General features: G+C 40.2%; 1 protein-coding gene across 7 annotated transcripts in view; it reads right to left on the bottom strand.

Annotated features, from left to right (window-relative positions):
* Window positions 1–1,186: 1,186 nt before the first annotated feature.
* Window positions 1,187–26,950, bottom strand: part of KLHL32 (kelch like family member 32) — a 143,341-nt gene continuing 117,577 nt past the window's right edge. For 5 of the 7 annotated variants that reach the window (XM_077812837.1, XM_077812841.1, XM_077812838.1 and 2 more), the window contains 5 exons: window positions 23,450–24,176; window positions 12,794–12,852; window positions 9,549–9,741; window positions 6,300–6,394; window positions 1,187–1,348 (listed from right to left, as the gene is read on the bottom strand). In XM_077812837.1, coding sequence (XP_077668963.1) covers window positions 1,187–1,348; window positions 6,300–6,394; window positions 9,549–9,741; window positions 12,794–12,852; window positions 23,450–24,176 — 1,236 coding nt within the window. The remainder of the gene's footprint in view (window positions 1,349–6,299; window positions 6,395–9,548; window positions 9,742–12,793; window positions 12,853–23,449; window positions 24,177–26,950) is intronic. The other 2 variants (XM_077812842.1, XM_077812845.1) reach the window with 1 other exon arrangement.

Raw genomic sequence — 26,950 nt, 5'->3', positions numbered from 1 at the left:
AATATTTCTGAACACCCATGTTGTCACATATATGCAAATAAATGGCAAAAACATCAAAAAAAAGGGCAGGGGGTCACAATAGCCAGAGAAAACCAGAATATAATGGTTTGGTTTTATTATTATAAATTGTACAGACGCCTGGAGTATTGCAGGGAGACACAATATTTTATTTATTCTTTCAATTTATATAAACTTTATTATACACCGATTTAGCCTCTGGAAGCCAGTGATTTGTGGTACCATATGTTGGACAAAATGAGACTGTTCATTGAGAACTGTAAATATGGTAACCCTTTACAAACTGGCTACTAAAAATATGAAGTAAATGGTGCATTTTAATTATATAGTAAAGAGGTTATTTCCAATCATTAAAAGATTGCCGGTATCAGGAAGGATTGATCATCTGATAGAAGATAACATTTAAAAGTAGACCTTGGTAAATAAAGATAATTTTGTATGTCAATTTCTTCGACAAGTAGGTTCAGTACACTGTTGTACAGTAATAGCCACTGAAACCTCAGTGTATTCTGTATTCGGATGAGATGCAAAAAATCAGTTTCTTGGTAGATGCCCATAATACATTTAAAGAGGAAAGAGGTTTGGTGGTTTTTTTACTTTATTATGCTTCACGCTATCTAAATTTCCAATAAAGTTTTCTTAAATGAGAAACTTCAGTGGTGAAGAAGTTGGGAACTGAAGGTCAATGCATTTATCCTTTTTGCCACAGGTACCTAGGAAGTTGAATAATTTAGCATAATAGAATATTGTCCTTGTTAAGCTTATAAACATTGTATTATATTGTCTTTGAACAGGGCCACTGCCATCCATTTAATGTGCAGACCCCAAGGAACAATAGGCCCGGCAGGATGCTGGGTGCACTCAGAATGCCTTTCAAAGATGTATAAAGAATTTAAATAGAGGCAGGTAACAAGTTGTCACCCAGAGAAAATGGCAAACGGGTTGGTATGAAGTGTATGTTCCTAATTTGGGCCAGAGAGAAATTGCAGACTGAGGTGTGGAGCCTTTAGTGAAAAAAATGTTCATTTTTTTGCCTATTGTTATTTGACTTTAAGACAAATGTGTAGAAGATAAAGCAGCATTTCATGCTTAATTGATCCAAATGTGAAATTGCTGTATGCAGCGCTTTTCCCCCCCATTTGCTTTTATGGATGGTGCATTCTTTTTCTCACATAGTGCCAATCCTGTGGTGAGGCACTTGTAAAGTCTGGAGGTTCGGGCATGTGAAATAGGGAGCTGGAAGGAAGCATGCTGCTATTCCATTAGAAGCAAAAGGAAGTGTAGGCCCGTAGAATACTTCTTCTTTCCCTTCCTTGCTAATATCCAGCACCTGCAGGACCAAAATGCTGAAAATAATATTTCAAGGATCACAGAAGAAATAGGCAACAAATTTGCTGGCACATATTGTATACACTTATTAATCCCAAGGAAATGCAGTTTCAGCCCAATGGCTTTTATTTAGGGATCAAGTGCTGTATTAATGTCCATATCACCCAAATCTTATCCTAGCCGTCACTTAATAGCAAATGGTAAAATTTGATCCCACTTACTAGCTCTACACTTGCATGGTTGCACATGTAGAACTCTGCACTGAAACACTAAACCATTACTACGAAATATGAATCATTTATCAAACTGGTATTTAGACGAGCAAGGGAACTCAGGGCCAGCTGAATGACAGAGTAAATGAAGGCGTCCAGAGAAAAGTGCTTTTCTTCAGAAAGAGGGAACAGCATGCTGAATTTGAAAATAGAAGGGCTTATAGTGCTGGTTAAAGCTAGGCAGCGTGCCAGCAACTGAGAGCATATGTAGTCAACACTTACAGCTCTGCCAAAGCACTTTCTCATTTGTTATATTTTTTTCTTCTAGGCCCGAGTCTCTCTTGGGCAGACTGCCAGTTCTGTGATGTGGGGAAACGTCCACGCAAAAGCAGGACCTAAAATGCATTTTCACTTCCCATCAAGTAGTATTTAAACAGAGATGAAATAATACTCAAAAGGTCCCACAGATTATAAACAAGTGTGTTTGTTAGTACGTTTCCCAATTTGATATTGTGCTGTTTGTTACATTTTGTGCACTGTACAGTGTTCCTATCCAAGCCATTGTGAATTAATTTTCCATTTACAATTGACCAAGTAAATGATGTTACCCCACTCAACTTGTCATCACTGATGTTTCTACAACTGGGGCACTGCATCACTCAGAAAAATGAAAATAAGTCACCTAAAGCCCAGAGGTAAGTATATACAGAGCCCTGTGTGGATACTAATTTATATCCATGTATGTGGATATCTGCAGCTATAAATCAGTATCCGTGGAACCACAGGGCTCTCCTGGGAACCACAGCTGAGAAAGCAGTGGAACTTGGGGCTGCCACTCCCAGGAGCCAGTGCTGGCAGCTCTTCCAGCACAGCTATACTGCCCGCAGCCCTGCCCCCAGCTCTGCCCCCATCCCTTCCACGCAACTGTGCACACCGCTTGAACACAAGAGCGTGACCAGGGACAGCTGCTGATGAGCCTGGTGCCTACCCCAGTGGGCAGGACTGGGGGCGGTACAGCTGTGCCAGAGGAGCTGCCGGCGTGAGGCGCTGGCTCCTAGGAGCGGCGGCCCCACGTTCTGCTCCTTTCGCTGCTGTGGTTCCCGGGAGAGCCCTGCGGTTCCGTGGAGGCCAATTTATATCCGCAGATATAAATTTGTATCCACACAGGGCTCTAAGTGAGAAAGAGAGAGAGAGACAGTGTGTGAAAATGAAAATGACCTTACTAGATGTCGGGGAATAGAAAATTACATTAGGGTCATAGAAGCAACAAGGGAGAAAACAGTGGAGGAACTGCTCAACATTTTAGATGTCTATACACAAATACAAGGAATATGGGGAAGACCTGGAAGTATTAGTACATAAGAAATTACATCTTAATGGCATCACTGAAACTTGGTGGGATAAATCACGTGACTAGAATACTGAGGGTTACAGCTTGTTCACAAAGGACAGGCAGGGGAAAAGGGAGGAGGTGTTGCATTATACATCAAGAATATATACACTTGTTCTGAGATCCAGAAGGAGGTGACTGGCAGACCAGCTGAATGTCTCTGGGTGAAGATAAAAGTATATGTGGGAAACCAGGGGCGGCAACATGTAGGAGTCTACTGTCAGGAAGAGGTAGATAAGGAATGTCTAGTAAAAATAGCATAAATATCCAAAACAAGACTTAGTAGTAATGTGGGATTTTAACTATCCAGCCATCTATTGGAAAAGTAGTATGGCAAAACAAAATGTCCAATAAGTTCTTCAAATGTATTAGGGACAGTATTATTTCTGAAGATGGAGAAAATAACAAGGTGAGTAACAGGGAGGAAAGGAGTACTTGTGGCACCTTAGAGACTAACCAATTTATTTGAGCATGAGCTTTCGTGAGCTACAGCTCACTTCATCGGATGCATGTAGCTCACGAAAGCTCATGCTCAAATAAATTGGTTAGTCTCTAAGGTGCCACAAGTACTCCTTTTCTTTTTGCGAATACAGACTAACCTGGCTGTTACTCTGTAACAGGGAGGAATTGAGGCAAATCTGAAGGTGGAAGGCAATTTGGATGGAAGTAATTGTGCAATTACAGATTTAATGATTATAGGGAAAGGAAGGAGTGGGAGCAGCAGAATAAAGATATTGGCCTCCACCAAACTTAAAACATAGGGAAATATATGTGAAGAAAATGTAAGGGAACAAGTTGTTTAGGAGAACTGGCAGTTTCTCAGAGATAATATTAAAGGTGCAGCAGCAAACTATTCTGAGGAGAAGGAAAGATAGGGAGAATAGTAAGATGCTGATACGGCTCCCTCAAGAGCTCTTTAATGATCTGCAGATTAAAAAGGAATCCTACAAAAAGTGGAAACAGTGACAAATTGCTAAGGATCAGTCCAAAACAATAGCACAAGCATGTAGGGACAAAATCAGAAAGGCTAAGAAACAAAATATGTTACACCTAGCACAGGACATCAAAGGCAATAAGAAGAGGTTCTATAAATACATAAGAGCAAGAGAAAGGAAAATGTAGTTCCACTACTTAGCATAGGAGAACTATTAACAGATGACCTCAAGAAGGTGGAGGTGTTTAATATCTGTTTAGTTTCAGTCTTTCTTAAAAGATAATGGTGACTGAATACTCAACACAATTAAAATTAACAAGGTGAAAGGAATACAAGCCAAAATAGGGAAAGAACAGGTTGAAGAATATTTTGATAAGTTTGATGTATTCACTTCAACAGATCTTGGCAAAAATCACCCTTAGGTGCATAAGGAACTAGCCGAACGAATGGTTAGTGATTATCTTTAAGAACGTGTAGAGGACAAGTGAGGTCCTAGAGGACTGGAGAAGGGCAAACATAGCACCAAACTTTAAAAAAAAGGAACAAAGAGGACTCAAAGAATTACAGACCAGTTGGCCTAACTTCACTACCCAGAAAGATACTGGAATAAACTATTAATTTGTAAGCATCTAGAGGATAATAAGGTGATAAGTAATGGCCAACATGGATTTGTGAAGAACAAATTTTGCCAGTCCAATCTACTTTCCTTCTTTGACAGGGTTATTGGCCCAGGGGCCAGGATGTTGTAGACATCATGTATTTTGATTTTGACACAGTTCCACCTGACATTCTCATAAGTAGAGAATTGTGGTCTAGATGAAATTACTATAAGGTGGGTGCAAAACTGGTAGAAAGAACGTACTAAAAGAGTAATTAACAATGCTTCACTGTCAAACTGTGAGGATGTATTTAGCGGAGTCCCACAGAGGCCTGTCCTGGGTGTGGTACTATTTAATATTTTCATAAATTACTTGAATGGAGAGTACACTTATAAAATTTGTGGATAACACCAAGCTGGGAGGGTTGGCAGACAGTATTAGAATTCAAAATGATCTTTATAAATTGGATAATTGGTCCGAAATCAACAAGATGAAATTCAATAAAGGGGAGTTCAAAGTACTACACTTAAGAAGGAAAAATCAAATGAAATACAAAGGGGGAATAACTGGCTAAGCAGTAATATTTCTAAAAAAGGATCTGGGAGTTATTGGATGAGCCAACAATGTGATGCAGTCATTCCGGGATGTATTAACAGGAGAGTAGTATGACACGAGGCATGTTGTGTAAGACATGGAAAGTAACCATCCTGGTCTGCTCAGCACTGGTGAGGCCTCAGCTGGAGTACTGTGTCCAGTTCTGGGTGCCACATTTTAGAAAAGATGTGGACAATTTGGAGAGTCAAGAGGAGAGCAACAAATGACAAAAGGTTTAGAATAACTGGGCATGTTTAGTTTTGAGGAAAGAAGACAGAGGGTCCTGATAATAAGTTTCAAATGCATTACGGGCTGTTATAAAGAGGATGGTGATCAGTGTCCCCATGTCCACTGAAGGTGGGACAAGAAGTAATAGGCTTAATCTGGAGCAAGGGCAATTTCGGTTAGATATTAGGAAAGCTTTCTAACTATAAGGATAGTTAAGTACTGGAATAGGCTTCCAAAAGAGATGGGATCTCCATCACTGGAGGTTTTTAAAAACAGTTTAGACAAACACCTGTCTGGGATGGTCTAGGTATACTTGGTCCTGCCTAGATGATGTCCTGAGGTTCCTTCCAGCCCTATATTTCTGTGATTCTATAATCCCACTTTCACAGGTTATTTACAGCTTTGGGGATCTATGAAAGGCCAAGGATCAAGAGGGCAGTTGCTGTTGTGATGGACTCTAGAGCAGCAGAAGACTTTACTGGAGAACCTATTACCAATGGCAAAGCTCTCAGCGGAACTTTAAAACATGCTCCAAAGTAATGAACACATGCACAACTAAGGCAGGGTTGCGGTGTTCCAGCCCAAATTTTGACCTAGATCAATTACTGGTTATTTCTGGCCTCTTTATAGAAAATGAGAGGGCTGAAAAATTAATAGGACATTCCCCCTCCATTTAGACACTTTAAGTGTCATGGCACCTGGTAATATGCAAGTGCTTTTTTTTTTTACCCAAATCTTGTCAAGAGAGGAATTGCCCAATCTATAGTCCCAGAAAATTTTATGCAGAAGTATTAAATCTAATTGCTAACCTGGAAATCTGTTAATATCCACAACATTTCCCAGGTATGTTTTAGAGATTCAGTGACTGCATAAGAATCATCCCTAATCTCTTTCTCTCGCCACTTCAAATAAATTTTGCTTTTTGATAACAGCTATGCAAAAAGGACCCTTGCAGAAACATTTGAAGAGACTTCAAAAGAACCTAAATCTCTCACCTGGATACATGCCAAAGGCTCATTTGTCCAAATAGAATAGCCGCCAACTAAATATATTCTTCCATTGTGGACAGCAACGCCAGATTCATTTTGACCTAAAGCAAAAAGGAAATCGAAAGCACTTGCATCTTTTAATTAACTCTGTTAGCATCAAAAGTTAGAGATTTTGTTCATGAGATACACATAGATTTGCTGTAACATGACAGTTTCAGAACTACCAATTCCTGGCAGTTAAAGTGGAGAGAAGGGCTTATCATGTACTATCCCCAGGAATGCAATTTGAGTGCTATCCTGAAGGACAGAGATGATGCCAAAAACCACACACTGCAAGCCAGGTTAGTAACACTTGAATAGGGAACAGACTGCAAAGTTTAAAGTGTATTAAAGAAAAGTATATTTTATAAACATTAAGAAATAGTAGATACCAATACATCTCTGAAAGAGGAATTAAGCCTCTTGTGCGTGTATCTACAACTATACACGCATGTGTGTGTATTCCATATGTTTAATATAAACATACTACTCTAATAAGATACACTGTTAGACCAATGAAGCCAAACTGGCACCTGTGCAGACCTCTTGCATTTTACAGGGTTAGATGGGTATAGCTAAAACCAGAAGTTGTTCCTATTTTAAATAGGAAAAGCTTGTTTAAGGAATCTGCGCATGTTAATGACATTCTAGAAAAATGTAAACACTGTTTAAAACTGTTTAAAACTCTGTGTCCCATCACGAAGCACAGCTCTAAGTTGAATCCTTAGTGGCAATCTCAACAGAAAGGCTGAGCACTGAAGGTACAGAGAGGAAAAACTACCCTCATCCTTGGAACTATTCCTTCAACGTCTGGTTTGAAGCACAGGCCCTGCTACTGATCCCATTGACTTCAGAGGTGCTCAGGCACATCCAAAGTGAGGAAGCCCGCATTGCCACTGCTTCTGTTGTGCTGCCTATTCCGTGCAAAAAACAAAGTGGTTCTTTGCCAGAGGCTGTCAATCCTGCACCTTTAAAAGCATTGAAGGGGAGAGAAGGATGGAAAGGAAACTTAATTTAAAACAAAGTTTATTCCCTCCCCTGTTTTACCAGTTCCAGGTATCTATCGATATGAGAGAACACCTGTCAAGGTTCCTTCCCCACTCTGAACTCTAGGGTACAGATGTGGGGACCTGCATGAAAACCTCCTAAGCTTACTTTTACCAGCTTAGGTTAAAACTTCCCCAAGGTACAAATTAATTGTACCGTTTGCCCTTGGATTTCCACTGCCACCACCGAACTTTATCTGGGTTCCTGAAAAAACGTAGTTTGGACACATCTTTCCCCCCAAAATCCTCCCGACCCTTGCACCCCACTTTCTGGGGAAGGTTTGGTAAAAATCCTCACCAATTTGCATAGGTGACCACAGACCCAAACCCTTGGATCTTAAAACAATGAAAAAAGCATTCAGTTTTCTTACAAGAAGACTTTTAATAGAAGTAAAGGAATCACCCCTGTAAAATCAGGATGTTAGATACCTTACAGGGTAATTAGATTGAAAACATAGAGAACCCCTCTAGGCAAAACCTTAAGTTACAAAAAAGACACACAGACAGGAATATTCATTCTATTCAGCACAGCTATTTTCTCAGCCATTTAAAGAAATCATAATCTAACACATACCTTGCTAGATTACTTACTAAGTTCTAAGACTCCATTCCTGTTCTGTCTCCGGCAAAAGCATCACACAGACAGACACGGACCCTTTGTTTTTCTCCCTCCTCCCAGCTTTTGAAAGTATCTTGTCTCCTCATTGGTCATTTTGGTCAGGCGCCACGAGGTTACCTTTAGCTTCTTAACCCTTTACAGGTGAGAGGATTTTTCTTCTGGCCAGGAGGGATTTTAAAGGGGTTTACCCTTCCCTTTATATTTATGACAACACCATTTCACTCAATTAAGTCTAGCATTTTGATTCCCTGACTCAGCCACCAAACAGCCAGACATGCGTATTATCTATGTCTTTGCTTCCAGAACTAGTAACTTCAAAGCGATACTTAAAAGAATGATGTTGACATCAGGCTGGCCCTTAAAGCAACCTAGGAATCCCTGAAGATGGGATTTGGTGACCACTGTATATTACTCCCTTCCCTCAACTTAACCAACTCCGCAAACTCCTTGTTCTCGCTGCTGCTCAGCCTTTAGCTCCTGAATCCTTTGCTTCATTTGCTGGGCCGCATCAAGAAAGTTGTTGTGGTGCCTATACAAAGGATTCTGAGCAACAACCGAGCAAGATTCTAGGACGCTTACAGCTGACTGAGCAGAAGCAAGAACCAGCATTTGGGCGGACAGAAACTCCGCAGCTGAAGGAACAGTTGTTCAAGTCAGGCCAATGATTGAATGACCTCAGCATTCCTGCAGTAAGGTACTGGAGATGCCTCTTTCAATGCGGCTCCCTAGGCAGCTGCCACTGGTTTACTCCTGGGACACATTACTTGCCTAGCATAATGTTGGGCTGTATCTCCCTGCTGCTTATACTCAATAGTATTTCTGAGAGGCACATCACACAGTCATGATGCTAGGTAATGTGTGTGACAGAGGTAAATGAGGTGCACTGCTTTGCTAGCTGTTACTGCAATGATCCCTCAAGCTACTCAAGAGGAAGTTTGCAAATCCAGCAGCCGTCAATGCTAATCTACTCATCTCTGATTTGATTTAGTTCTAATAAATAAACTCCTTTCTGGCATCCTGTTAAGACACTATTATGTAGTAATAAGTCTGGGACAGTTATGCATCTCCATAAATACTCTGACCACCACCACCACCAGTAGCAGCAGACCCTATAAAACTACACTTTCATGGAGTGCAAGGTATAGTTGAATTGCCTTTGTGTACTCAAAAAAGTGAGATATATCCATTGGTGCAATTAAGCACCTAGTGAAAGGGGAAATAAGATTTAATCATTTTATTATTTTGATTGTTTAATTAAACCCCTTTTAGTTGCATCGTTTTGAAAATGTAGCCTGCAATGCTCTAAAAGAACACTCTTCTTAAATGTTTTCTGCCTGATTCTCTTCTCTCTTAGAGCAGCAAGGCAATGGCTCCTGTTGACTTCAATGGGGTTTGCATCGGTTCCTAAATCAGGAGTGATTCCACTGAAGTCAGTGGAGGCCCACCTTTGTAAAAGTGCTGTAACGGAGGAGAATTAGGCTCCTGAATCAAAACAAAACAAAACCCTCCCACAACATTGCTTTCATTGTACATTTCATGAAAAAGACTTACCTGTCAACATGTTGAAGCTGCAGCGCGTCCATTGGTCGGTGTCTATGTTATAAGAATCTATGTGGCGTACAAGAATCCGATCATTATTGTAGTCTAAATCATTCCCGCCTAAAACATAAAGCCTCCTTTGGACAGCCGCCATGGAATGGTACACTCTCCTCTGTAACATGGGGCTTCGGCTTATCCACTTATTCTAGAAATGTAAACAAAGAAAAACTGGTCTCAGGCTCAGCAGTCCTTGGAGACTTGCAAATGCTACGAGTGTCACATATCCCTCTTACTAGCCACAAATCTTGCATAAATATATTGCTAAATTTGAATGTTACTTAGAACAGCTGGTCAATTGATTGGACTCCAACACCCACACCATAGCTGGTAATTTTTGTAGCTCTATATTTTAATATATATCTTTTGGGAGAATTCAGAGGTTCTTTTCCACTTCTTTAGAATTTAGCCATGTGGTAAATGTTGTCTTTGGTTATACTTCAGGCATTGTTGGTTTGACAGGATAAGAGGACAGATGGAAGACACAACCAAATGTTGATTTCTTAAGTGTAATTGAAACATGAAAATGGTGATGTGACAGGAGTACAGGTGAGCCAGGGACTCTTCTCCCATGGATAAAACACAGTATTTCCACCATCCCCCAACATTCACTTTTTCATCTAATCTCCCTTGATCCTTTATTTAGAATATATTGAAAAAAATCTTCTTTCATGACATGTGGTGAATCTGAATTACTCATGGACAGATTTTAATCAAGGGATAGATTCCAAGCAAGAGTGTAGATTACAATTATAATTTTCATCTGGCGCAATATAATATTAAAATAAGTGTATCTGTGCTGAAAAAGTCATGAGAACATTTCTGAAAGACTAAGGGTTTCAGACGTTGCTCTCTCCTGTCACAGAGAAAAAAAAATAGAATGCAGTGCTGACATGCTTCAGTAAGAAAGTATTAGATCTCTCCTCTGTAAATCGCACTGAAACCTGGAACAGAGAGCTATAATCAGGGCTGGAAGAGGGTTTTTTCCCCCCCTCCATTCAGAAACATATTTGGTTTTTATCTTTAGGAAGCAAAGGAACAGGAAAAAAAAATCTCATAGCATCTTACCAAAGTATTTGTGCATTCCATTTTGTTTTCTTTATCCCTCCATATTTTGATTGAATCATTTATGTAAGAAAAATGGTTTTGAATATTTATTAACCAGGAAGGAGGCACTGCAGGAGTTTTACTACTTTTTTAAGGGTAAAAAGATATGAAACTTTAGGAGTCAGAAAACAACTGCTCCAGCTACCTTGAACAGTCAAACAACCTGCTACAAAAGGTCTAATTTATTAGTGGGGGAAGTTAGAACAATTAGTCTGTGCGGTAATTCCTTATATTAAATACCCTGTAACTTGGTAACTCAATAGCCTCTGACAGTGGCCTCCACAGTATATAGCTATTCATTACAATATATAATATTTGAATATTAGGAATTAATTTTTGCATTAGCAGTCCAGTCCCTTGACACAAGACTATAGACACCATCTGCTTTGCAAAGCCTGCCTGCATCCCCTGATTATATCTTTAGCTTCCTCCACTGCAGTGCCTGCCAGGTGAGCCGCCAAGCACTGCAAAGGCAAAGAAACAGAGGGGCCTGGTGGGGTCATTCCTAATAAGCCAGTGTGTGAATACTAATCAGTGGTGGGGAAGCAGAGGTCACCCCAGCCTGCTTGTTGGCAGGTAGCTGTGTGCTCTGTGGCAGATGGCAGGCATTATCGACTCTCCACAAAGGCCTAGCACAGAAACAAGCACTACTGCTGAATGATAGAGTTATTGAGATTCTGTGCAAGATGCAAGCAGATGTGATGTTTTCCAGTACCCACCATAAACAATATGCCAGCAGAATTTTTAAATAGAGCATGTGTGTACAAACATGAAGCAGACCTCATTTAAAGAATGCTAACACATTCTTCCTCTTTAACTATTTGTGTATCAGACTTGGCCTCCTGCAATTAGCAAGTTATGCTGAAGTAGCCAAGCCACAGATATTTTAGGGTGCATCTGCTGGGATACCTGAGCAACTAAGGAATCTAGGCAAAGCATGCACAACACAAAAAGGAGGCAATGTATGTAAGTATGATGCCCAAATCACAAGCAAAATAAGATTGTAGCCTGTGATCACTATGGACAAAAGATTTATAACAGAACCTCTGTTTGTATAATCAATAATGACATATTGTGCCCTTTAAAAGAAATTGTTAACTGTGATTCCTGTAGCCAACTTCTGCTCTTGGATACAGACATGGGGCTCCCCATAAAACCACTGGGAGTCACATGTAAGTATCTGTTGGCAGAATTTGGCTTTAAATATAAAACTCAAAGCCCCTACCCAGCAATCAGAAGTCAATATCCTTCTATAGGGGCATGAGAGTCCACTCATGCTGATGTGACTTAGGATTAGGGCGTTTGTTTCCCTAATAAAGGAAGAAAGGACATATTACCATGTCCCAGTGCTCTGAAGTTGTTACTGGAGAATTTTAACCTAAACAAAACACATAATGTATGACCAAATTCCTAAAAGATATTTTTGTTGCTCAGATAATAAAGTGATAGGTACTTTAGCAATATCAAAAATGGTCAGATTTCTTTCTCTCTCTCTCTTTTTTTTTTTTTTTTTTTACAAAAATATCTATTTTAATCAACTGCTTTGCAATAAATCAGTTTAACAGATCACTGATGGGCAATGTAGGTCCAAAATTATGTTTTTGTGGTAAATGAAAATTTTACAAACCCTAATATTAATAGAAATAGTTTTATGTTCAGGAAAACACTTTTGTTTGGTTTTACACATTTCTCTGCTGCATGTGGAGCAGAAATATCGCAACACTGGGCAACCATTGGAGAACCAGTATGTGAAACTGACTAGTTTATTTGCATTGTCCAAAGCTAATGGTTTGCAAAAAGCAAAGAAGCAGAATAAATGGTGACAAATAAGTAGATTTTTAACATGTTTTCAGTGTTGCTAATCTAAAATGCTTTCAGTAACCCAGCTAAAGAATATTATTTTTTTAAACAGTGGCCCTTATTCTCTGTTACTCTGTACATGTATACTCATTTACAACAGTGGAAAGTAGGTATAAATCACTAGCAGTTTGAATTGGCAGTATTTTTGATCTGCCAGTATTCTTTAATATACATTTGTTATATACCTTGTTCATTCAAACATATAAGCAAACACTTACAACACAGAAACTCACCTGCTTAGGATCATAGACCATTAGCCTGTTCTGGTATTGTGCAGTATTTGTTACTCCTCCTACAAGAGATTTTACATGGGTTAAAATGTTTTCATGAGTACCAAAAAGGACCAAGATCTTAGTAAAGAAATCAAGCACATTTAGGACTATAATTTTATATATCACAGTATTAAATCTACGACATAATTATACTATTTATTACCAGTTTTACTTTCACACAGTTAGACCTTTGATCTAGTTAATAACTAGCACAGCTGATCCATGTTGCCAGAATACAAGGCAAAACAGCAACAAACAAATAAACAATTAATCTCTCTGTGTAAAGCTAATTCATTAGGCTAAAACATGGTACAATAATATTATTTGTTTAGTACACTGACCAGTCTTCAAATGTGCTAAGGACTATTATAAAGAGCATGGTTCAATTGTTCTCCATGTCCATTGAAGGCAGGACAAGGAGTAATCAGCTTAATCTGCAGCAAGGGAGATTTAGGTTAGATATTAGAACAATCTTTCTAACTATAAGGATAGTTAAATTCCATGGGAGTTTATGGAATCCCTGTCATTGGAGATTTAGACGAGAACAGGTTAGACAATCACCTGGCAGGGGTGACCTAGGTTTACTTGGTCCTGCCTCAGTGCCGGGGGCTGAACTAGATGCCCTCTCAAGGTCCCTCCCAGCCCTACATTTCTGTGGTTCCGTGTGCTCATCCCTGTTCAAGAGACAAAGATTAATAATAATAATAATCCCTAGCACTTTTAGTCAGTAGATCTCAAAATGACTTATGAAAGAGGTCAATATCATTATACCCATTTTACAGATGGGAAAAACGAGGCACAGAGAGGTGAAATGACTAGACTGTCCCTGCTCCAAGGAGTATGCAATCTAAGAGGCAGTCAAAGAGAAGAGAGGACCTATGGAGTAAACCACAGGACAGGAGAAAATTTAGGAGTTGGAGGTGGGGATTAGAGCTGTAACCAAATAGGAATGGCACTATGGGGCATCATTTTCATTCAGAAACATTGTGCTGAATCTTAGAACAACAATCACTTTCACATATAATTCTGAAAGAAAAACAAAATGAGATTTGTATTTAGGAAGAGAATATCTTGCTCATGGAAGTAGCCATGTGAATAACTAGCATATGTATGCTGTGGGCTCCTTCAACAATGGTTAAGTCTGAAACACCATTAACCATTGCCAAGAAGCATACCCAAATACTGCATCTTGGCTGCTTAGCTGTCAATATAATTTACAAACAAAGATGAAAGGTACCTTCAAAATGCCTAGGATAGTTTATTTGGCCCAAATTGATGCTTCACATTAATGATTTGATATATGATCACCCTGTGCTCTCTTGGTTTTAAATGTTCATCTTCATGCTGTAATCTGATCCACACAGGTGAAGCCCTTCACACACTCACATCCTCGGGACACCGCGAAGACTGGATTGCAGCATCAGAGCCTTAAGAAATTCTTTGGGTCAGCGACAATCCTCAACTGTGCAGAGCATGGAGGCGAGAAAGTGGTCTCTAAACTGATTTTTGGATTAGCGAGAGGGTGGGGTAGATCAGCCTTCAGTGCAAGTCACAGCAGCCACAGACGAGCTCTAATTCATGTTGGCTAAACTAGTCCCAAGGGGCCAGTCATGCACTGCGCTTCAGCTCCACCTCCTCTTGTCCCCAGCAAACCCTGAAATGACCCTAGGGTTGAGATAGTGGCCAGGAGGGCTGGCCAGAGAATTCTCCCATGCTGCAGTAATCCTCAATTGCTCTTTGAAGCACTCTGGTGACACAAAGTGACCTTAATGGGGCCCAGGATCTGACCATATGTCTTCCTATGGGCAGAGTGCACTGTTACCTTTAAAAAAATCATAATTAATAAATCATTTGCCAAAATCTGCTTCCGGGCTGCTCATCAGAAAGCTATAATCATATTTCCCCTTGACCTCTAACCTCACCTTCCCTTTCATTTTTTTAAATGTAATACTTAAAGGTAATGTCCAAAATAGAGCGGTTTCCAGATATTTTGTATGTAGATACTTAGAAACTTTGTAACAACATCTATGTTGTCTCCATAATTTTGTTAACCTCAAGATTTCATCGTGCCCTGCTGTGATTATTTTTTAATATCCTGGGTTAATAAATCTTTAACTTCACCTAAGCAAAAGTCAATTATTTATTATACCACAACCTATGGTCTAGAATACAGGCAGCAACAATATTACACCTGGTCAAGGAAAAAAGCAAGCTACATCCTACAATGTCAATAGCACAACCAATTCATAGGAAAAGCCTCCCATTCAATGTCTTGCAGCTCCAGACATTTTTACACATCTAGGAGAAACTAAGGACAAATCTATTAAAGCAAACTGCCCTTTACTGCTGAGTGACAACACTGATTATTTATATTATAGCCATGTCTTGAGATGCCAATCCCATTGTGCTAGGCACTGTACACGCATGTAATAACATGTGGTCCTTGCTCTGAAGAGTTTACAATCTAAACAGACAAGCCAGACACAGGGTGTTATTTCAAAATATTTCCACCATGCTAAGATGTTGCCATTTATTGTCTATCACAGCCTTTGTAGATTACATATGCCACAATATGCATAGGCAAGTTCTGATTATTCCCCTTCCTAACCTCAGGATATATTATGTAGCTCTGTGTTGTTGTACATCCTTGTATACTGTCAACTGTACGTACAGCTACACAATGATCTTTTTCATAATTCAATTTCTTTTGCATATTTCTTTTCTCTTGTACAGTAATATTTAGAAATGAGATGCCAGATTACTATTTTGAAACATATAAATCAGTTATTTTGCTGATTCCCTCTAAATGTTAAACTACAGGAGGTATATCGGAAACATGATGTTGGGCCTCTTACCAAGTCACTCTTAAGAAAGAAAAGCCTGGAAACTGTTTCGTTTTTGTTTTGTTTGGTGGAGGGGTTGCTTCCTAGTAAAATAATTCATAAATAATCAAAGAAATAAAAACCATTTATTTTCCCCCTAAAAAGGCCCCTCATACCAAGTACTGTACACAGCCTAGATTTTTCCTGCTCAATACTACTCATCGGTGGTGTTTTATCATTACATTCCTTTCACATGCCGCTCGTCACTTTTAGATTAATCTGCCAAAATGAGATGCTAAGGATTTGCATACAGATTTGACTACACAAAAATAGATATGGAATTAATAACAGTCTCTATATGTTTTAATTTCTTCTAGACTGGAGTACCCTTGCCTCCAGCAGTATTCTTGGCTTTGAAAGTCATCAAGCTGATTTGTCTGCTCTTAGGTTATGATGCCACATGCTGCTACACTGTCCCCTGCAATCAAAGTGCTTGCATAGATAGATTCCATGCCTTCCCCTAACAAGTACATTTTATAGATTGGCAGTTTTGATCTCCCCTCCCCAGGGGGATAATCTGCATCTTAACAGCTTTCTTTAGATACATCTGTCATTAAATATGCCATTTTATATCAGCATCAGTTTTCAAAACCAAGTTTCTCCTAACTTGGAAGTGCTATAGTGAACATTTAAAATTTTCTGCCAAAATTCCAATGTAACAAGCCTGAAAGTGTCCTCTTGAACTACTGCTTTAAAAATACTCAAGGCAAAAAGGAAGAGGGAGGGAAAGGGAAAAAAAGAAAATGTCTCTTAAAAAAAACACAATAGGGAAAAATAAAAGTTTAAATGGTACCAACAAGGATAGCTGTTTCCCTTATAAAAAATGGAATTTCTTAAAACTTTTCTGCATTATCCTAAGATACAGGGATACGCAAGTGATAATATCTCTAGAGAGGTGCATTTAAAAACAGAATTCATAGTATTAAATTCAAGTGTCAAGCCATAGCAACTATGCTGTAGTAACTGGCTTACGTGAGAAGAAAGTCTTGGTGTAAATTACTACAAAATTTACAGTTTGGGAAGTCCAGCCAGCATTTCCCAAACATCAGGCACTAAATAATAGTAGTACATTAAATTCATTGCACTTTGACAGAACTGATTTGATTTTGGGACCCATAGCTTCAATGAAGAGAGGCATTCCTCCCTGGTGACCTCCCCATGACAGCACAATGCCCAGATCTTCCTGCTGAAGGTGACAGAAGGTGAAAAGGGGGAGTCCAACCAGTGTTAACTCCATACACCTGTCAAGGTCCTTGTACTGCATTTATCAATACTGTCTAACTCCTGAGCTGATTTCGAAGTGGAAATCCATGCTGGGCCTGCCAGAGGAATGGTGCAATACAGCAGGTACTTCCCAACTCAATTCACCCAAAAATCCTAACCACACAATTCAGATCTCAGATGCCCACCTACACAAAGAAGTTTCTGGAGAAGATGAGAGGCTTGCCACAGAACCACTTTCCCTCCCACTTTCATTGCCTTAGCCTACATGGGGAAGACACTTTGTTCCCTTGTAGACCATGAAATGATTTGTAAATTGTATTGAATAACTTCATCCTGCAGCCCTTACTCAAGCAAGCCTCACAGAAATGTGGGGGGGGTGTTGTTTTTTCACCTTAATAAAAAGGTGTTTTTTCACCTTAATAAAAAGCTTGTACAATCAGATCCAAAGTGCAGAATATTATCCACAATAGATATGTCCTAGATGCAAAAACCATCACATGGCAGGAGGAATGAAATACGATCAAAGTTCCAGAGAAAGTATCACAAACCCATTTGAAATCCCTTAGTGCTGAATTTTGTATTTGAATCTGAATTGAATTGAATTTGGCTGGGAGATGTGTAAAACCACATGTTGGCAAAGAGCTCCCATGTGCATTTATTCCAGCAAGTATATGGAACATACGGTATTCATGAAATGTACCCCAGGATACACTCTGCTATTTTCAGGAAGGAATCACCTTCTTCTCTTCCAGGAACCGCAGCCAATGGGAGCTGCAGGGGAAGCACCTGCAGTGCGCAGATCCCCCGGGTCCCTCCGCTCAGGAGCCAGACATGCTGGCCACTTCCGGGAGCCGCCTGAGATAAGCACCTCCTGGCCAGAGCCACACCCTGAATCCCCTCCCGCACCCCAACTCCCTGCCCCAGCCCTGAGCCCCCACCCACACCCCTCCTGCAGCTCTGAGCCCCCTCCCAGAGCCCACACGTCACACTCTCTTCCACACCCTAACTCCCTGCCACAGCCCTAAGCCCTCTCCCACACCCCAACCCCCTACCCCAGCCCTGAGCCCCCTCCTGTAGCCCACACCCTCTCCTGCCCCAGCCCTGAGCCCCCTCCTGTACCCCAAACCCCTCATCCCTAGCCCCACCCCAGAGACCTCCCCCACAGCTGGAGCCCTGAGCCCCCCCACACTCTGAACCTCATGGTCCCAGCCCCGCCCAAGAGTCCACACACCCCAGCCAGAGCCCTCACCCCCTCCTGCTTTCCAAACCCCTCAACCCCAGCCCAGAGCATGCTCCCATACTCCAAACTGCTCAGCCACAGCCCTCAGAGCCCCTCCTGCACCCAAAACCCCTCATTCCCAACTCCACCCCCACAGACAGAGCCCTCACCCCCTCCTGCACCACAACCCCCTGCCCCAGCCCAATGAAAGTGAGTGAGGTTGGGGGACAGCAAGCAATGGAGGGAAGATGGCATGAACAGGGGGCAGGGCCTCGGGGCAGAGGGTGCGGCAAGGTGTTCGGTTTTGTGCGATTAGAAAATTGGCAACCTTAGCTGCTGCTCATATTTTTCCCTAAAGCGGCAGAAAAAAATTGGCCAAGGTTTTGAACAGTAGCAATGAAACCCCAGGAGTCTCTGCTCAGATTTCAATCAGTTGCAACTTGGAAAGACAATGGGCAGCAACAAAGACACCAAAGAGCCCTGTCTGCAAGATAAGTAAACAGAGCTACAATGGTTTGCACCCTGTTCATGTTTGAAAGATTCTATTGGCAATCATAGGGTCTAGATACATAAGTGTCATCAATGTTTATTTTAATGTAATTTTCTTTCAAGAAAAGCTTATGCTGACCAAATTTTCAAATTTAGGCCCAAATATATAAAGGTGACTCCCATGGGAGTTAGGCACCTAAATATCCTGGAGATCTGGGCCTTTGTTCCTGAAGTTAAGTATGGATTTAGATAACTAGGCAACTAAATAGAAATGGCCTGATTGCCACAGGTGCTGAGCACCCACAACTCCCACAGAAGTGAACAGGAGATGCAGCTACTCAGCATCTGTGAACACCAGACCACTTATTTAATCACCTAGTTTTAGGCACCTACATTTGAAGTTTTTGGCCATTCTCCTGTAGCTGATTGCGCTTGCTCTGAAAGCTTATTATTGACTATTGGAAAGTGGATTTTTCAAACACCGAGTACTAATATTTTAGAATAGCAAAATATGTTTACTGCACTATCCTCCCACTCCTTCTGCATCTATGCAGAGAGCACTATTATCCGGCCCTAAGAGATTAATTAATAGTAGAAAACTGACTAAAGTTATGAATAGTATCTATACACTACCTTTAAAAATACTAATATTTTCAATGTACATGTCCCACTTATTATCCTGCCTGTCCAAAACATAGATCAATCCAATACTAAATGGATTTGTATCATATGCTTTAGTAATTCATAAGATGTCATAATCTAGCAAACCAAAAATACACAGAGTACTCTCAGAAAGATAGAAATTAGATATAAAAGAGAAGCCCTATCTAGTTCATCCTACTGCCAGTACCTTTCTCCTTACTGTGACTATACTGTACCATCCATTTTGCAGCAGAAACTCCACTGATATCAATATCAAATACAGATGGCATGATGCGATCCCATATATTTTCTCTGTCACTCAGTCCAATTTTCAGTGACTCAAGCAATGGGGCATCCACCAGATTTCTTGGAAGGCTATTCTACAGTCTGATTAATGTATTTTATACATATATTTAAATACTCTACTACACTGATACATTAAATAAATAAGGATTTCATTGAAAGATATAAGTACATATTTAATCCTGTCTATTGGGCACACTGACGGTCTTCAAAATGCTTCAGCATAATTATCTATTTTCCTTGACTTAGCATATCTTGATGGCTTAAACATTGCTTTTAACTGCTCCACTGTTCAGCTAAATTCTGACTTGGTTATTCACTGTCGTATGCAACGGGTAAGGTAAACCTTTAAATGGGTCTGTCTCTAGCTCTTATTTTCTACACAAGCCTGGGTAAACATATTCTCCCACTAGGCCTAGTGTGGCCAGTTTTGGAAGCCACCAGAAATGTAAACTGTGGGGAGAAATAATTAAGGGCAGAAAGGGAGCATGTCGTACCTGCCTATACTGATTCTATGTCTGGAACAGCACCAGGGCTTAACAGACATAAATCACCATTGGCAGATCAGAAGTTGGGTAGTTCATAACTTAAGTTAGTATACAACAGTAAGATGTTGCACTATTAAGCACTGCACATTGTTCTTCCATGATCTCTGACATCCTATGATGCCTCTTATCTCCAGCCCCTTTATACATGATGTTCATGAGTATGTATGTACATATACTAGCCACCTGCTATAACTGCTTCCCATATTTTCTTTCTTTCTTAATGTCAAAAGCCCCCATCCTGCATTATGATCCATGTAGGCAGACTGCTGCACCCACACAGAGTCCTGTTGACCTCACTGACTTGCCGAAGAGGGTTACACTGCAGGATTGAGACATAAATACATAACATCATGTTGCATTCACATAGCACCTTCTCTCCAGAGGGATCTCAGAGCACCCTAAAATACATATACTTCTAGGGTAAAGGATGGCAATCAACGGATGCCTTACGTGAAAACTAGACCAGCTTTATTCTGGACTTCCCTGAAAAATATTACACACTTTATAACCTTCCATGACCTATTTCTTAATAAATAGCAATATTTTTTCAGAAAAGCAAGGTAAACACCCTTAAACTTTCAAAATAACTAATGTCAGCAAAATCAATATGAAGGTTGATGATACTCTGTCCTTAACTCACACCACTGTGCATGGATAAAATAACATATATTGGACTGAGTTGAGAAGGGTATGCTAGTTTGAAAATGGAAGTGCTTTACTTTCATCAATTTGGGTCATAAAATTGAGATTCTTAGATTCCAAGGCAAGCTGGGACCACTGTGATCTAGTCTGACCTCCTGTATAACACAGGTCATAGAACTTCCCCAAAATAATTCCTAGAGCAGATCTTTCATAAAAACATCCAATCTTGATGTTAAAATTGTGAATGATGGAGAATTCACCATGACCTTTGGGAAATTATTCCAGTGGGTAATTGCTCTCACTGTTAAAAGTTTTCACTTTATCTCCAGTCTGAATTTGGCTTGCTTCAACTTCCAACCATCAGATCACGTTAGACCTTTCTCTGCTAGACTGAAGAGCCCATTATTAAATATTTGTTCCCCACGTAGGTACTTTTCGACCAGGGGTCGGCAACCTTTCAGAAGTGGTATGCCGAGTCTTCATTTATTCACTCTAATTTAAGGTTTTGCATGCCAGTAATACATTTTAACATTTTTAGAAGGCATCTTTCTCTAAGTCTATAATAGATAACTGAACTATTGTTGTATGTAAAGTAAATAAGGTTTTTAAAATGATTAAGAAGCTTCATTTAAAATTTAATTACAATGCGGAGCCCGCCGGACCGGTGGCCAGGACCCGAGCAGTGTGAGTAGCACTGAAAATCAGCTCGCACGCCACCTTCGTCACGCGTGCCATAGGTTGCCTACTCCTGTTTTAGACTGTATTCAACTTGCCCCTTAACCTTTTCTTTGTTAAGCTAAACAGGTTGAGTTCCTTGAGTCTGTCACTCAAGGCAGAGTCACGGATCTTCTCTGAACCCTCCCCAATTTTCAACATCCTTCTTGAATTATGGGCATCTGAACTGGACACAGTATTCCAGCACTGGTCACATCAGTGCCAAAGACAGACATAAAATAACCTCTCTACTCCAAAGCAAGATTTCCCTTTTTATGCATAAAAAGATTGTATTAGCTGTCTTGGCCACAGCATCGCAGTGGGAACTCATGTTCAATAGATTATACACCACAATCCTCAAATCCTTTTCAGTCACAGCCCCCCAGTATAGTGTCCCCCATCCTGTAAATATGTTCCATATTCTTTGTTCCTAGATGTATACATTTGCTTGTATTAAAACACGCATAGTTTGCTTGTGCCCAGTTTACCAAGCAATCCACATTGCTCTGTTTCAGTGACCTGTTCTCTTCATTATTTACCACTCCCCCAAATTTTGCATCATTTGCAAACTTTAATCAATGATTATTTAATGTTTTCTACCAAGTCATTGATAAAAATGTTAAATAGCATAGGGCCAAGAACAGGTCCCTATGAGATTCTGCCGGCAACACACCCACTTGATGATGATTCCTGATTTCTATTTAACGTGTGCCATATTACTTTTATATTGTTCTAATTTTTTTTTAACCAAAATGTTATGTAATACCAATTCAAAAGCCTTATGGAAGACTAAGTATATTTTACATCAACACTACGACCTTTATCAACCAAACTTGTAACTCATCAAAAAAAGATATCATAGTAGTTGGACAGGTTCTATTTTCCATAAACCCATGTTGATTGGAATTAATTATAATAATCTCTTTTGACTCTTCATTAATCTAGTCCTGTAGCAGCAGCTATATTATCTTGCCTGGGATCAGGGTCAGACTGACAGGTCTAAAATTACTCAGGTTATCCCATTTACTGACACTTGACCACAGCATGGATACGGGGTGGTGGCGGGGAGGAGCGGGCGTTTATTTTTTGGTTTTTTTTAAGTGAATATGCAGCATTTTTAATCTTGTATCTGTCAGCAAATAGATCATCATTTTGATTCACTGCGATTTATGAATCATGATTGGAGGTACCACATACTGTACACAACATTGAAGCCGGACATATTTAGTAGAGAGAAAAGTACTGTATGAATATTATGCTGCTTCTCTCAGCATACGTCTACACTACCTACCGGATCGGTACTCCACTGCAGCAAGAGGTAGAAGCAGAGTCGATGGGGGAGCGGCGGCAGTCAACCCCACGCCGTGAGGATGCGAGGTAAGTCGACCTAAGATACACAACTTCAGCTACGAGAATAACGTAGCTGAAGTCGACGTATCTTAGGTCGATCCTCCCCACCCCCCCAGTGTAGACCAGGCCTCATTCTCCTATGGTTTTAGAAGAATTTAGTATGGATACGTAAAACAGTGATACTCAGACTTCAGTAGTTCAGGTGCCAAATTAGCAATCAACATTACCCAGAAGGGCCACCGTAGTGTGAATTAATTGTTTCATTTAATATATTATATAGTATATATATTATTCTCACAGCAAAATGACTCACCAAATATCATTATTTTATCAACTACAATTGGTTAACAACATAGTAAAAGCATCCTGATTGGTTAATAATTCAGTCACACAGTGTTTTAATATCATGTGTTGCAAAGAGCCACAGGAGATACAGTAAAGAGCCACTTGCAGCTTGGGAGCATCAGTCTGAGTTTCTCTGTTCTAAAATAAAGGCTTAGTCCGACCTTTCCAGACACGTAAGCCAAAGTAAACTTAATGGTTTAATTCATGACAATAATTTGGTATTTTGTTAGTACCTCAAATTGTGTGAAACGTTTTCTACCTGATATCCAAAGAAGTCCATCCACCACAGATCCTGCATGACATGAAAGGGATCTGTCAAAGGACTGAACAAAGGCCCACTTGTTCTTCTTAGGACAATACCGCTCGACTGTAGGCAAAACTTGACGTAGTTCATTTCTTCCCCCTACTGCATAGAGGTTCTCATCCACAGCTCCCAGTACAAAATGTTCCCTGCAGTTCTTCATTGGAGCTATTTCAGCCCAAGAGTCACTACGGGGGTCATACCGACAGGCAGTCCTTACCGCACTAGTGCGGCCTGTGGCATGCTCAACCTCTCCACCAACTACAAACAGAAAATCTCCCATGACAGCTACACAGTGGTGACTTCTCCCGACAGGCATGGGAGCCAGTTCACTCCAGTTTGCAATCCCTGCGATGTGAACATTCTCCTGATCTAGTGGATTGAAGTACCGGAGTTCTTTTACTTTACAGATCTCACGTTTTTTCCCACCGATAATGTAAAGAGTGTCCGACTGGAAGCGAGGTTTCGTCCGTCTGGTCTGCCAAACTGGCTGTGCATAGATGCTCTGGTGATATGTCAAGGCCTCATTAATAAGTGCAGTCGCAGTTTCACTAGCTTGGACAAGAGGATGAGGAAGGGCTACAGTATGTAGTGTATCCACATCCATAAGGCCAAAGCGGACATACTGGAGAAGTTCATCCATGTACTGATAGCGGCAGTTGTGTTCCAACCACCTCACAGCTAGCTAAAAAGTAGGGAAAAACACAAACACAAAAAGCAATTATCTATATTAATGTTATGATGGAGTTTTTCTAACACAATGTTTGCATCCCAAGAAGAACTATACATTTGAATTACTACACACATAGAGCAATGTATAAGATACTTATGAGTACATAGATATCAATATATGAGATGCATTCTCAAATTTCATCTGCTATTTACATAAAAAGAAAATTATTATCTACAGTATTAATATATGATCATCATACTGCTAAGTAGTAAATAACCTGTTCTTCTCCCTCTACAACATCGGGGGTTGCTACACAAAATTAACAGGAAATGTTAGCAGTTAGCAGTGCTTTAGGAGCTCATAAGGTCCAAGTAATCTCTGCCAACATAGGAATCAAGCTCCTGGAAAAATATAATAAACAGAAACTATTTGATCATTGAAGGCCACAGGGTACACTTGAGTGGGAAAAAAATCAGGAAGATTATGGTATGGTGATTTAAGAAGAAAAGGCTTTTCCCCTCCTCATCTCCCTTTATTCCTGTTTATAACAAAATACTGAAGGAAGAAAAATTAGGTAAGTATACCATGCATCAATTTTCTTCATTCCTGATTTTTTTAAAACCATAATATCAACGTGTATACACCCCCACACAATGCACAGAACACAAAATTCAGACTATTCATGGTAACAACCTGAGGGTGCCTTTTACCTTCATGTATTCTTTACCTTAAAAAATAAAATTACTAGTCCCCCATCCCCTTACCTGTTCAAATAAAAAACAAACGTTTTCTTGAAAAAAATAAATAGAATTATTAGTCTGGGATAATGAATTGGAGTGAAAGTTAAGAGAATAAACAAAGCTACAAAACTAAAAACTTCCTCTTATTAAAAATTAATGTAAATGCTTTAAACCCTTCACTACTGAATTCTCCAGCAGCTGTGGAATGCAGTGGCATTCATCATTCCAGTGCCACCATAAAGCAGAACAGCAAAAAGGACTGCAGCATGTCCGTGATGTACACACTCTGGGTGGTTCCAAAGTGCACATAACATAGCTTGTTGAATAGTCAAGCGGCTAAATTAAAATAAATGTGAAACTGTTCATGATCTGAAATTGCCAACTGAACAATATACTAAAGTAATATCCTCTTCTGTTTAGCTGCCATAGCTTAAGTTTAATTGATTAGCATTTCCCCATCTTCCAGTTGTTTCCACCGCTGACACCTAAAACGGTATAAGGAACCCAGCTCTCAGCTCTACTTTAGGTAACAGTGATGTCACCAACTGTAGAAATAGAGAGATCTCTTACACCTGGTTTAGTGGTAGGCAAAAAGCCCTTATAGTTCACATTTAAAATGTATTTCTTTGTAATCTGTAATCTAATGTCTGTTAATTATTTAGAATCTCATCCCCTTTCTCCCTTTAGATTTTTTTCTGCGGCATACCATATATGTGCGGGCACGCACACCCGCACTTTGTGACTGTGACCATGGTATCTGGATATTTGAAGAGTTATTGAGCTGCAGCACAAGGATCTGAAATCTCCATTACAAGGCACTCAGCCTGCTGCGTGAACTATGGCAAAAGCAACTTCATTTATAAGCGGCTTCTGTGGTACCTACAGTGAGACTATACATGATTTTGTGGGGCAGTGTAAAGGTTTCCTTGGAATTGTGTACTGTCTATATAAAATGTAAATATTTCTCTAAAAATGTGTGAAATACTATTAATATGTACACTGCACATACACATACATAACAGGATTTAATGTCAAATTTGCCTATGCCCAGCTCCCCCACCCTAGCTTGGCCAGTACAGTGATCCTGGGCTTACATTTGCAACTAGCATATATTAATATTATGATCCCTCGCTGGGCCTTTTCTAGGTAGGTAGGTAAGTATGCAACAAGAAAGCCAAATGATGTAGACTTGTTTGTTTTCATTCCCCTTTCTTGCTACTGGTAACGATGACAGCTGTGTTCATTTTAGTGTCTTGAAAAATGACATTTGCATAAGCTTGTTTTTATAAAAGCCACAAAATTCACTAAATATGCCATTCAGCGTATACATTCACAGCACATGCAATGCCATCCCTGTAATAGTGAAAGTTGCTGAGGAGGAACGTGCCTGGTTTTACAAGGCTATCACAGAGCTGGCCTTAGGATGTGCCGTACACTGTAGTCACAAAGGTAGGTTCCGTAGTTCAATGCCTCTAAGACTTAGCCTTGGATCTCCAGCACTCCCGTTTTCCTCCACAAGTCCAACTGAGACAGACTCCTGGTCACAGACTTTCACTCTCTTCAGGGATCAGTGCACCTCAGCAAGTATTTGCAGTGACATCAGGCAGCCTCTCCAACACAGAGTAAGATTTATTAGTCTTCTGGAATACAGCACCAGGAAGTCCTTAGGTTAGCAGTGCACAGAAAGGCAAAAGTTCAGACAGTCCATCCCGGGCTCCACCCAGTCAACCTGCTATGAAATCCACCTTAGCTGTACCTCTCTGTCACCTCTAGGTAAGAGCTGTGTGTGACTCTGTGAGCTCAACTCTTAACAAAGACACCAGACACCTTTCCCCTTTGTTCTCCAGCTTCTGGCCTTTGCTCTGGTTCCCTGATGAGAGTGGGGGAAAATCTCCTCCTCTTGACCATTGGTCTCTAGTGTGAATGTCCCAGCCATTCGGTTTCCACTGTCTCATCAAATCCTTCCACTGATATGGGCTGGTTCTAGCCAGCCCTGAACGACCCACTCATGTCACTGTAGACAATTATGTGACAGTTTTAGATCAT

The sequence above is a fragment of the Eretmochelys imbricata genome, chromosome 3 (assembly GCF_965152235.1).
Source record: "Eretmochelys imbricata isolate rEreImb1 chromosome 3, rEreImb1.hap1, whole genome shotgun sequence".
NCBI lineage: Eukaryota > Metazoa > Chordata > Testudines > Cheloniidae > Eretmochelys > Eretmochelys imbricata.
The sequence above is the reverse complement of the archived record's forward strand: the minus strand, read 5'-3'. Positions and strand labels throughout refer to the sequence as shown.